At 31.6% G+C, this 13,927-nt stretch overlaps 1 protein-coding gene across 1 annotated transcript; it reads right to left on the bottom strand.

The window, feature by feature from the left end:
• Positions 1-6,677: 6,677 nt before the first annotated feature.
• On the bottom strand, positions 6,678-10,698 carry LOC106779551 (NADH kinase). The gene is made up of 5 exons (XM_014667670.2): positions 10,491-10,698; positions 8,984-9,229; positions 8,769-8,849; positions 7,454-7,605; positions 6,678-7,349 (listed from the first exon to the last, which is right to left on the bottom strand). The coding sequence occupies exons 1-5, from the start codon at positions 10,569-10,571 to the stop codon at positions 6,989-6,991; spliced, it is 921 nt and encodes a 306-aa protein (XP_014523156.1). The 5' UTR covers positions 10,572-10,698; the 3' UTR covers positions 6,678-6,988.
• Between the last annotated feature and the right edge of the window lie 3,229 nt (positions 10,699-13,927).

Raw genomic sequence — 13,927 nt, 5'->3', positions numbered from 1 at the left:
TCTAATGTTTTCCTATATTTCACCACTCATAAAATATGAGGAATACAAGAAACAATTCCAACCACCATAAGGAAGAGTGTAACGACAACACTTTAACAATGAAACAAATTCTTATTCCACCATAACCACAAGTGTTAGAAAATATGAGCTTTGTTTCTCAACACCAAGAGAGGGGTTGAATTGGTGTTTTATAAAATTACTCGCTTTTGAAATCTTTTTCGCAAATAGTATGAGTCTTAAAAACCTTTCTTGAACAGCAAGAAAAAGTGTATGCAATGTAACATTATGCATAATTGAATAAAGATAGAATGTAATCGATTAATGTAGAGAGATAGGGAGAAGAAAATTCAAACTCTGAGTTTATACTGGTTCAGCCTCAACTGCCTACATCCAGTGTCCTTTTAATCAACCTGAGATTAAAAGCAAATTGCACTATAAAGATATGAGTTTTTACAACAAGGGCTTTACAGTGACCACACTGTCAAAATGTAAATCATCTCTCTAACTCACTAATCTAATATAGCCAAATACAAAAGACCTGCAGCAAGAACAATCCTCTCCTATAGTCACCCCTTTGAGAACCCTCTCAAAATACAAGAACTCCTCATTCTTCTTCCTGGAAACACGCATAGGGAAACAACAACACAAAATGTTTGTGAATCTCCTCCTGATCACATAGCAAGCACCTCAGTTGTGCAGAAAGATCAGACACTTCAAATCAATCAATCTTGTCTCTCAAGAAATCTTCAAGACTTGTACACCATGTTAAGTTCTTGTTTCTTGGAGCGTTTTATCACATCTGTAAAACTTCTTAACTAAATCTGAATCAAATATGAAAGTGTTAATCATAATTCTCTTCTAGAAATTCAATCAATGTGCCTATATATAATGTAAGTCAAATCTGACGCATTTTAATCAATTACTCTATTAATCTAATCGGTTACATTAAACACTTGTAACAAATTAATAGCAGTCAAAACAATTAATTGAATGTTCAGTTAATGTAATTGATTCCCATTTAATGCTTAGTCAACACATTTAAAAATATGACTGTTGAAACAATTATGACAAACATGAAACAATTTTCAAATCTCTAACAAACTACATAATCCATGTCATCGATTAAGCTTCTAACACTTAGCATATTTTTTAAAACTTTTCTTCCCAAAATTCATCACAGCACACTTGAAAAATATATGTGCAAAACACACGAGTTTTAATCAATTTACCAACTAACGTAATCGATTTAAAACTTGTTGTTTTGCCTTAGTTTAAACTCAAGTTGTCTGATGACTTTAATTGATTATCACAACATTTTAATCGATTAAGTCATACAAATATGCTTTTGTGCATTTGATTTTTCCATTTCGAAAACAAATATTGTGCATACACATATATGATCACATTATGAAGACAATAGTATGCATCAATCAATACAATATGTCCACAAATATGCATATGCAACTTTCACAATAAACACAAGCATATATAACACAATACATAATACACACGTTTGTTTTTATTAACACAATACATAATACATATGCAACTTTCACAATAAACACAAATATATATAATACAATACATACTAGACACATTTGTTTTTATTAACAATGTTTTGTTATCATTAAAAAAAACAAATATTAAAATGTGAATTTAGCTAACATTGTACTCCGGTATCAACAACAAGAAACTATTCACTCGTGCAAGTCATAAAAAGAATGTAGATTTTTTTTTTTCAATTACAACTCGATAATTAATTCTCATAATTCAAACTTGGCTTGATTAGAGATTCGGTCTCTTCACCTTAAAAGATGTGCGTTTTTTTCCCTGATACAAGTGAAAAATCAAAGTTTCAGGATGCGTCTTTATTTTTCTGGTTAAGAAAGTAGTAAGAATAAAATTATATAAAACCTAAAAAAAATCCTAGAGATAATCTCATAAATGATTCTCTTCTTGCATTATCTAAAACTCACAACCATAAATTTAATAAATTTATATACTGATGAAAAATTTAATATATTTACAAACTTAATAAAATAATTTATTTTGTGTATAAACAAAAACAATAATTCGTTAAAATGCATAAATGTATAAACTTAATAAAAGAATTTATTTTGGGCTGAACCAACCTTTCAAAATGTCTCCTTTTCATAAACTGACTTTGATTTATGTTAGTGGACCTTATTGGTGTTAATTGAAAGTTTTACTTAATTTTCTTATTTGGACCGACTTTGGTGCTATCTTGCATCCATAAATGTAATTTGGACCTTCTTGGACCTGTTGGACAGTTAAGAGAGAATGATACAATTTCTTTGTTGAGAGAATAAAGCAGTTTAGACTGTAAGAGTTACAAAATGCAATGAAAGTTGCTTCCCTGCATCTACATTTTTCTTCAACAATGTTATGTTTTGTTTAGATTTTAGATCAAACGCTCACTTGCTTTGAGATTTTGGCACCTTTTCTTTTATTTATACTTTTTCCCATTGAGTCAAATCTTGTGTAATTTACTTTTCTAGTTCAGATTTCTTCCAACTCGTTATTTATTTATTTATTTATTTCCTTTCTTTTAATTCTTGCTTTCTTTTCTTTAAATTGTTTTTCATTGAAATTTGTAATGCGCAATTGTGAATATTTTTTTTATTGACATCTTCATAGATTGTGATGCATTCTTGATTTCTTTTGTTCAAATTAATTTTTATATTGAAGTGATTAATTCTAAACGCTGTTGCAAGTTTCTTGAACGATGCTTTCCAGTATTTCTTACTATATCCTTAAATTTGTGTAGACTTTGAAGGTTTTGAATAATCTGTTTTAATTGTTTGAAAAAATTGTATATAAATTGTTTTACATCTTCGAGACAACCTTTTTTTATTCTATATAATTATTTCTATACAGCGATTATAAACTGTATATTGAGCGTGGTGTGAAATGATATAAGAAGTGTGAATACACACAAGTTAACTATATAAACCACAATGAAATGGGTCACAGTAGGATAGATTGGGCAAATAAACTAAACTGTAATAAATTATAACTAATTATATTATACTAAATTAAAAGAAACTGAACTACTTAAGATAATAATTGGGCTGAACTGTTTTACAGTTTAATATTTAAAAACTGAACTCATGTAGTTAACTAATAATTGTACTAAATCATACATTGTTATTTATATACATTGAGAACATGCTGAAGTTTTTTTTTTTTCTGACAGCACAAATTCTCTTTACATTTACCAACAAAGCATAACGTGCGTTTTATTTACTAGAATAACACACTTTTTTTTGTTTAAGTTAAAATTCGGTTTATGAGAAACTGAATTCTAAATTTTATATATATATATATATATATTTATAATGTTAGGTTAGAATTGAGTTTTTGAGAAATCGAATTCTGAGTTATACATATATCTTTTTATAATTTTTGGTTAGAATTTGATTTTTGAGAAATCGAATTTTGAGTTATATATATATAATCTTAGGTTAAAATTTGGCTTCTGGATAACAGAACTCTAAGTTTTTTGTTTTTAATCTTAGGTTAGAAATTTATGTTTGAATATATTTTTTAAGATTTTTATTTTTTAAGTATTTATAAAATAACACCTAAATGTCTTTTCTTCTCAACAATTCAAAGGCTTAATGTGTTTATTGGTGCACTAAACATAATCCATGACTATTAAACTCACTCACCCATTTAAAATAAGAAACATGAAACAATAACTTCAAAGTAAACTTATTTAGGAAGCTTAGAAAAATGCTTTTTTGGGAAATTAGCTGGATCTAGTACATTGGTCTAAAAATTATGGGTTAGTAGTCATTTGAAAGCTATTTGAGTCTAGATTCCAACAAAACAAGAATCAAATCATTTGAAGTTCGGTGGAGAAAGGTAAGAGCAAACCAACCACTAAAGGTCAAAGTTGGCAGGAATATATAAAGCATTAATTTTAAGAAATTAACTGCACCTACTCAGATGTCCAAAAATTACAAATTAGTAGTCATTGGAAAACTTCTTGAGTCTAGTTTCTAATATAAAAAGAATCGCATCATTTGGAGGTTGGTGGGAAAAGTTATCATTAAAATAGCTAGCAAAGGTCAAAGTTGGTAGCATGTTAAGTTAGTCATGACACCAACATTGGGTCTTTCCTCCACCAAGGACTGCCCAAAACCCAGTTTTTAGGCTCTACTCACACTTAAACATTAAAAAGAACTCTCATCCATACAAGAAATATGAAAAAATTACGTAAAATGTCTTTGGCTACTTATGTGCCCACAGTTGATTCCTACAGCACAAGTTTTTGTACAAAACCAAATTTTTGTTCGTGTAGTCGTTTACAGGGTCCTAGTTTTATAGGAGCCAACATTATCAAACTCCTCCAGAAGCTTAACCTCCATGTCCAACCCTCTTCTCCACTTGAGCCCAGCACCATCACCTAAGCTCTTCGCGACCTTGATTGATGCTTAACTATGCAAGCTGAGTTTGACGCCTTACACCACAATAACACTTGGGAACTTGTCAGTCGGTCCTATACTCAAAATTTGGTTGGCTGCAAATGGGTTTTTCGAATCAAAAGACACCTGGATGGCTCGATTGATTAGTACAAGGCTCGGTTAGTCGCGAAAGGTTTTCACCAATGCCCTGGTTGGGACTATACAAAGACATTTGGTTTGGTTGTTAAATCGGTCACCATTCGCATTGTCCTCACACTTGTAGTTCATCAAGGATGGCCCATCTGCCAACTTGATGTCAACAATGTGTTTCTTTAAAAGACGCTCAAAGAGGAAGTTTTCATGCTCCAGCCCCCTGGTTTTGTCAACAAAAGTTTCCCTAATCATTTTTGTTGCCTCAAAAAGGCACTCTGTGGTATAAAGCAAGCACCCCACACCTGGTATACGGAGCTTCGAGTGTTTCTACTTTCTTTTGGCTTTGTCAATTCAAATGCAGATGCAAATCTATTCATCTACCAAAAATCAGTTTCCACACTATATTTATTAGTATATGTTGATGATATCATTGTCACTAGGAGTTCCTCTACAAAGCTCTCCAACCTTATTTCCACTCTTGTTGTTCGGTTTTCGCTGAAAGACCTTGGTTGTCTTAACTATTTCTTGGGAATCAAAGTAATTCATTCTGTTACAGGACTATTTCTTTCGCAAAGGAAATACATCACTTATCTACTCCATAAATCAGGCATGGCTAACACAAAATCAGCATCCACTCCCTTGTTTGCCAGTGCTCAATTACTCAAGGATTTCGGTGATCTCCTACCTTCCCCAACTAAGTATCATGCACTCATGGGAAGTCTTCAATACTTGAGTCTTACTCGTCCGAACATTGCCTTTAGCACCAACAAACTTGTGCAGTTCATGCAACATCCCACAACAACGCACCGGTCTACCCTCAAAGGCATCTTCATCTTGGCAACTGCTCCGCTAACCTTTCATGTTTACTTAGATGCAGATTGGACGGGTGATAAGGATGATTATATCTCCACCACTGGTTATTTGTTACATCTCGGTAGCACTCCCACCAATGGATTATATTTATAAAATATTTGCAGTTATGAATGAAATAATTGATTATTCATCTGATAAATGAATGAAATAATTGATTACTAGAAACTTCAGTTGTGAGAGAGACACTCTAACATGCTCGGTATCTTAGCGACAGATAATCAAACCGAGTGGATATGCATGTAAACGATGATATTCTTTGGGAAGTATGCTGCATCATGCAGAGGAATTGGAGGGCCATTTTGCCTCATATAATACTTCTGGGGATGCATGTCGTGGAAAACCCTCTTTTCGGCGTAAGGGTTACATATGTTGGCAAATTTGTTGTACCACTTCACTTCGATGCTTATTTGCTTGTTTTAGCTTCTACCTGTTAGCCTCTTTCCATATTGTACAAAAGAACATAGTTTTTTTTTTTTTTTTTCCCATTGCCATTGGTTTGTTCAGCATTTTTTTTTCCTGAATACTTTTAGGAGAGAAAACTTTTGACTCAATATTTTCTCTTCACTTTTTTTCTTTTCTGAACGAACTTGTCCAACTAATACTTAAAAATTCTAACAAAATGATAAGATTATACTTCCCCAACAGTAAATAAAAACGAGTAACATGAAACTAAATCAAGAAAGCGAACGCTAAAATATGATATTTTGAGAGAATAAAATCACATTAAAAGCCATGCTACATTATCAAATAGGGTCCAAATAAAGAGTCGTTACATTAAAGCTCCAAGGCTGTGCTTTATTGAACATGATGTTACAGAAACCAGATCCAATCCGTAAAAGCTCGCACATTCTTTCAGTTTACACTTTATTGCAAAATAAGGGTAAAGATTGCATTGACTCTAGAATTCCAATGGTTCGTATGGTTTGATTGTGATATATTCCTATATCAGCCCACAAAATGCATAAAAACATGTTACTATGTGTATATATTATGTAAGATTACGAAATCAATAGGCAGTGGTAGCACATAATCTGGTTGGTAGTGGACTGGCATATTTGGTCGCAAGAACATTCTTTACAGGCAGCTATCTGTAACAAAGTACAATAGCATCTCCAAGATGGGCCTGTNTTTAGCTTTAATAAAGGGGAAGGGTGTATAACAAAGCTCTCTCATCCACTATAAAAGATAAAAGTTGATACGCAGAGTAGAAAAATGCCCTGGTAACATAGGAACCACAAGACATTCCATTATGAAATATACACTCCCCTTGGAGCTTATGAGTGATGGATACATAGGATACTTTAACTTCCTAAATCTAAAGTCAAGTCAGCTTCAAATTTATGGCCACGATATTAATGCATGAGATTTTGAATTGCATTTGTGGCCCAACCCTTACTAACGAATGGGAACATTGAAAGCTTATGTCAGCTCATGTGGCCTATATTTTTCATTGAAAGCACTAATACTCCAGCAAAATTTGCTTAGTCTCCCGATGAGGATATGCCGTGAAATGTAGTTGTCGTCTTCTCTAACTATAACAGATGATGAGGCAATAGAACTTTCAGAACTGGTGCTTTGGAAGATATCTCAATGATATCCCCATCTTGGATGGTATGATAGATATGAGAACCATCAATATATATCACACCTTTTCTACAGGTCCATGTAGCAACTAATGTCTGATCATCTCTGATCAATCCATGCATAAGATCTGAGGCTGCCCCGGGTGAAATAGGCTCCCTTATCATGTACTGAAGATCCCGAGATAAAATTTGCATTGGAAATCCACCTGCTGAATGCATTGCAGCAGTTGAACCAGCAGCTGTTGAAACACGTAGACCACTTGATCTACAGTTAACGAGAGGGGAACATAGCTTGTTACCCTCTTTGATTCTGCAAAAATATATGCTTAGTTGGCTTCATTACAGAGAATAAAACCTCAGACGAAATTAAGAAAATGTGAGTTGAGTTTTAATTTCTCACTGGAAAGATCGTACCTGATTGAGAACCTGGAAACCGAGGCAGGACATGGATGTGCAACTAAGATATCATTGAGAGCATAAGTTGACAAGTGTAGTGCGTTAACAGATATCATGGTCCTTGTTAATTTGGAAGGAAGAAATTGACCTTCAAGTATAGCATCTAAAACCTGAAAAAGATTTTAAAAACTAGATAGATGAAATATTATATTGAAAGCAACAAAATTCAAAGAAGAAAATCATATCTAATTCCTAATTTGTACATTACACTTTGCCCCACTTTTTCACCTTTCAATTGCCCATACAAGCAGGAGAATGTTTAGCTTAGATTTCAAGTCCAGAGAAAATCCCTTTATTTGCATATATCATATACATACAATAATGTGAATTTTTTTCACAAGAAATAAGCATTTGAAGCTGAACATTTATCCAAAAGTTGAAGTCACAAAATATAGAGTAACATTATTAACAAGAAAACTTTAGGTTAAATGACCAATTTCATCCTTGAATAAGAGGCTGACAAATTAGTTCTTGAAAGAACATAAAAGTTTAATCTCTAAATGCGTAAAATATACAAATTGGTCCCTGAATATTATAATTTAATGACAAAACAATCTATGATTTAGTATCAAATTGATCCTCAAAATTATATTTTAATGACAATATTCTCACAAAACTTAAAAGTAGAAGATAATTTACACATTCGGGGACTAAATTAGATTTTTTTCCTTTTTCCAAAGATTAAATTGGCAACGCGTCACACGTTCAATGACCAAATTGGTCATATACCAAAACTTTAATATGGGGAAGGAAACAACAAATTGTATACTTAAGATGATATTTAAGAACTTTTATTCTATGAATGGATTCCCGTTCAAAAGATATTTGCCACTTGTGCTGCAGGCTTGCAGCTCATCAACTATGGACTACAATGATATCAAATTACAGGTTTTGTAATAAAATTGAAAGCTGCACCACACTGTACTTATAAAGGAGGTAATGGACGTTGGACAGACATCACCGCAAGCTTGTCTCATTTCTCACAATTGATTAGAGGTACATTCTGAACCCCAAATCAATCCTATCTCTACTCAATGCTAAACTAGCTTTGAGCTGGTTAGTCACATCACAATATAATGATTAACTTGGTTTAAAAGGAGTAATTACTGGTTCATGATTGTGATAATTAACAACAATGTCATAAAAGAAATTTGAATATTTCATGTTACTGAATAATAAAACTTCATTCCAAGCACGCTTGCTGCCAAACCTCAAGGAGTAGCAAGCTTACTTGATAATCTTTCCTATATGGGTAGACAAGAGCTAAGCTTACTTGTTCAAAGTTTTCAACAGTAGCAGCACAAAGATGGCCTGTGCTTCTGGTAGCATCAAATTCACTGCTGCATTGCTCCACCTATTGCAAATGGAATTTGATCAAATAACCTGGTCAATTTGCTTCTTTATTTTCATAATCAAAGGACGATCAAATGAAATATATGAACATAGACGCTATATCAATAGCAAAGCCAAAACCATACGTATATATACCTCATCAATACGTGTAGGGTCAGAATTCACTCCAAGAACAGGAACTTTGTCATCCAATGAATGGCTAGCCTGTAGAAGAGTTCCATCACCACCAACTGTGACAACTAGATCCACATCATTGATGGGTGGTGACAAATTGTTACGCAGTACGGCTTTCCATTCAACTGACTTTTTTCGCAGAATAGCTTGACAAAAGTTTATTGCATCATGGTGTACCTTACGCCTATTCTCCAAGAACTGTATGATCTGCAATTTTCCTGACAGAATTCAAATTTCAAATTGCTCTATAAACATCTACAATCATGCCAAACATCCATGTAAAAAATATAAGACAAAAATCCTCGAAGCACCCCGTATTAAGTAAGGATGTAAGACATCATATAAAATGCACCGATATTGCAATTTGATTAATTTAACGTATCAACCAATACTTATCTATATCCGATACTTGAATATGCTTATCGTTGAAGAACTCAATCTTTGAAGCACTAATACTTTCATGATGACAATAATTTATAATTTTTTATTTTGGCAATGTCTAAGAAATTTCATGTTTGGGCCACAATAATTGAAATTATATATTTATTAAGTTTTATGAATTGTTATACGTTTTAAATTATGTATATATCCTTTTATTTTCAAAATAAGCACGACAACACACACCGTATCTCATACATGTCACGTATTTGTGTACCATACTATCAAACACATATATATAAGGGTTGAGTTATTAGATACTTCCTCAGTAATGAAAGCACAAACATCGGCTTATCGGTATCCTATCCCTTCTTCATTATATAGGGTGAACAGTGTACCGAGTAAGAACTCTTCTTATTGTAAAAAAGGTGGACTATAAATCTGAGTCAGAGCCATACAAGAATAGTTAACATTAAAAGCTAATGCTTACATAAAAAAATCACGCAATTTTCTTTTAATCTTAACTTTTCAAATATGAACTTATATTCTACATTTGTAGTTCTAGTTTTTCTCATTTAGAAGAATCTTATTATTAAATGGTCAAAATTAACTCTTCTGACAAAAGCTCGCACCTAATACACTTCACACACAAAAACAGCTATTTTTATTGTTCTAATTCAATGCTAAGAAACTAAGTTACTAGTATTACCCCAATACTTTACCAACACGATGAAGGACGTATAAAGAAGGGTTGGGCATTCAACTAAAGCTTTTTCTAGGTTAAAATGAAAGTGGGTAGCACGGAAATGGCATTGTAGCAGGAATGTAGACAAAAATGTTGGACCTTTTTTATTTCCCATCAACCCATTTTAGAATACAAGTTTCCAACCAAGCACAAACAAACAAACCCCAAATTAACATTTCATCAAGCAGTATGCGTGCATATTAGAAACTATGGAACCAACCCTTCATCCATTGTTTCCTAAACGAATCCTCAAACAAGCAAACAAAACCATCACAGGGAATTATACAAACATGTGAAAGGGGTGATGAAACGAAAAGGGAAGATAGTGGGTGGGGGCAATGTTACCTGAGGAGGGGTGTGGGAAGGTGGTGAAGATACACTGAAAGGTTTTAGCAGCAGTAATAGTCTCATCTTCTTCATCACCATTTGTTTTTGCTTTTAGCTCTCTCAATTCTCCTTAAAACGTTGCTAACTTGCAATTGCAGGGTCACACCACACGACACAAGCACAACACCTTTTCTTCGCCTAGGTACGTCTTTCTAAATTAATGTAATTTTTAGAGCATAGAATCATACACCTATATTCATTTCACATTATTTTTACAATAGAAAAAATGAAAAATAACTTGTTAAATAGTGTAGAAACGTGTCGAAATATATTTTTTCTAATTTTTTTTACCTGTTAGTAAGGCTTAATTATCTTTTCTCACATTACTTTTGATTTTAATTTTCCTTACTTTAATAGTTCGTGTTTTTTTTTAATGGTTTCTTTTGTCTCAGAAAAATGTTTCATTTTGTATAATTCTTAAAAAAAACTTAATTTTTAGGATGTATTGATAGTTCTATAGGAAGAATAAGTCCATATTTGTGAAATTTATTTTGCATGGTTTTCTTTAGATAAATTTATCAAATTTACTGGCAAATGAAGTAAATTCCCTCTCCAATAATTTCATTTGATGAGAAAACTATGGTTTAATCTTCCAAAAACAGGTAAAGTTTTTAAAATTTATTTATTTTAATTGTATCCACTAGTTTGTATTTCTATTTTACGTTTTAACTGTTGGATTCATTTTCTCCTTGTTTCATGCCTTTTCTTTTGTATGTATTATATTTTACTTTTAAAAAGTGAAATTACTACGCCAATTCATTAGCATTTGTTATATTGTTGATTTTTATTGTAGTGAGCTAGTAGAAATACACTTCCTATAAAAGTTGTATCACATGATAATATAATATGACATAACCTCACAATACCAAGAGAGACAATCTCAATTTAATTTTAATTTTTGTTAAAATAAATAATGTTATTTCTTTCTAAATTGAAATCAAATTTATTTTTTTATAAATATTATATTGTTATTTTTTTATTAAAATTATCATTTTTATTAAATATTTCTAAAAATATTTTTTAAACGAACTTTAACTATTAGTGATAGAGTTGTCAAAACTGATTATCTAACTTGATCCGATTTGGCCTACTACGTTGATCACTTAGTGAGTCAATTCAATCCGGTTCATTTATTAACGAGTTAGAAAATTTGAACCCGGTCCGACCCACCATGGATTGGTGGGTAAACGGATTGGCTCACTGGTTCATTTAATTACAATTTTTTTAGAATAAAAAAAATTACAAACTTTCTATAATTCAAATCTAAACAAATTTTGCCGGATTGGCTCACTGACTCGCTTAATTACAATTTTTTTAAATAAAAAAAAAATTACAAATTTTCTATAATTCAAATTTAAACAAATTTCACTACCGAGTGTTTGATTAGTTTTGAAAGTAAGGAACTTAAATCATTTTTTTCAAGCAAAAAAAATAATAAATATTTTTTTATAAAATTAAAATTAAATTTTAATGAAATAAAATTAGATAGGTAGGTTGGTGGGCCAACTCGACCCACCATAGGTTCAACCCGGGATGAGCCGGGTTGAAATCTAACCCACATAAGAAAAAGTATATTTTTTTTTAAACCCAATCCAGTTCGAACCCGTAGTGGGCCGAGTTGACCCACAAATTGTGACCCATTTTGACAATTCTAATTACTGAATTTAGTTTGAATAAATTATTTTTAAACAAACTTTTATTAAGGTTAAATTAGTTGTCTGAGTTTTAGTTAAAATAGTTTAAGTATATAAAATCTATAAACTTTATTAATATACATAAAACATTTAAACACATAAAAATTTACATATATAATTATTAATTAAACATGATAAATAAAAATTTATTTTAATTAATAAACATATTTCTAAATATATTAGAGTTTATTTAAATATAATTCCAAAAATAATTAATAGAAACATAATTTTTAATAAAAATATCAACATAAAATTTATATAAAAAAATAAATTCTGTTCCAATTTAAAGATGTATCACCCGGATGCTAGATGTAATTAATTAACTTAGAAAAAGCAACTTTTGATATTATCACAAAGTAGTGAAAAATTAAAAACTTTATTTAATTATCATGAAAATAATTATAGTCATTCACAAGAAACAAATAATCCAATTACATCATGTTCAAAATTTCCAAATTTAACTATATTATTGTCTCAAATATATTTTGAAAATTTTCACAATTTTAGGTTTAATTCAAATATTATGATGGTGAGTGATGAGTTCAAACACAAACAAATAATGATGAGTAATGAGTGTATAATCATATCCACATTTTAGGTTTAATTTAAATATTTTGATGGAATTATTGTGTTTAAATCATTGATTTGAATATGATTTTTGACAATACAATTTATTGGGTTTGAAAATTAAAAGATCTTAAAAAGTGATTTTTAGTTCAATAAATTATTTTGGAATATTCTAATGTTTGTTGGTGGAATTGAAGTTAAAGTTTAATTCAAGTGTGAAATTAAATTGTCCAAGTTACAAAATAAAACCAAAATTTTGAAATTCTAAAAAGAATATTATAAGGAGCTAATAACACTCATGATTTTCACAAATACACTCTTTTTTTTAGCAATGGGCCATTTCATTGATACACCCCTTGATTTTTTTATTTAACACCTCTTCTACCACTCCCAAAGCATAATGAACCAGATGTCACTATGTATGCATCAATCCTAGCATACAAAGATGAACCCGTCAGATGCTACAACATGTTTATGATCCTTGCACTCATAATCTGGCCAATGACAAAGTGTCATGTCATCATCTTTTTCATCTCAATCATCACACAACAACCTTAGCCTTCTCTTTCCATCATCGCTAGCCGCCGTGGGCCATCACGAACCACGTGAACCACCATGAGACATAATAATTGCACTCACCCACGTTATTCGAATCACTCAACAATCCATTACAAACCATGAATCTTAACCACATTCATGAAAACAATAATTTGTATTACCGCCACTCTGGTAATGCTCAAAGAGTTATGTCATTCTCTCATAACCCAACGTCATATAACCTCTTTACCAAAATAAGACAGTTTGAGTCGTCTTGCCATCGCAACAAAGACTTGTTTTTCCTACTCCTCAAGGACTTACTAGTAAAAATTTTGATGTATTGCACACCGAGTACTATACTCGGAAACAAGCTGAAAACCTACGAGCGAAATGTCCTTCCCTTCCTTACTACTTCACACAAGCAAGAAGGTGCAATACTTAAACCTCTCCTTTTCCTCACCCTCTTAGCCTTAAGCGAAAAGCGTCAAAACCCAGCTTTACAAGTTATGGAAAGAAGACATAACAACCAAACTCGCCTCCCAATATCAATTTAAACGAACTAGACAACACATAAACTCGTCTCTTAATCTCAATTGA

The sequence above is a fragment of the Vigna radiata genome, unplaced genomic scaffold, assembly GCF_000741045.1.
Source record: "Vigna radiata var. radiata cultivar VC1973A unplaced genomic scaffold, Vradiata_ver6 scaffold_364, whole genome shotgun sequence".
Classification (NCBI taxonomy): domain Eukaryota; kingdom Viridiplantae; phylum Streptophyta; class Magnoliopsida; order Fabales; family Fabaceae; genus Vigna; species Vigna radiata.
Note: the sequence above shows the minus strand (reverse complement) of the source record. Positions and strands in the feature narration are given on the sequence as shown.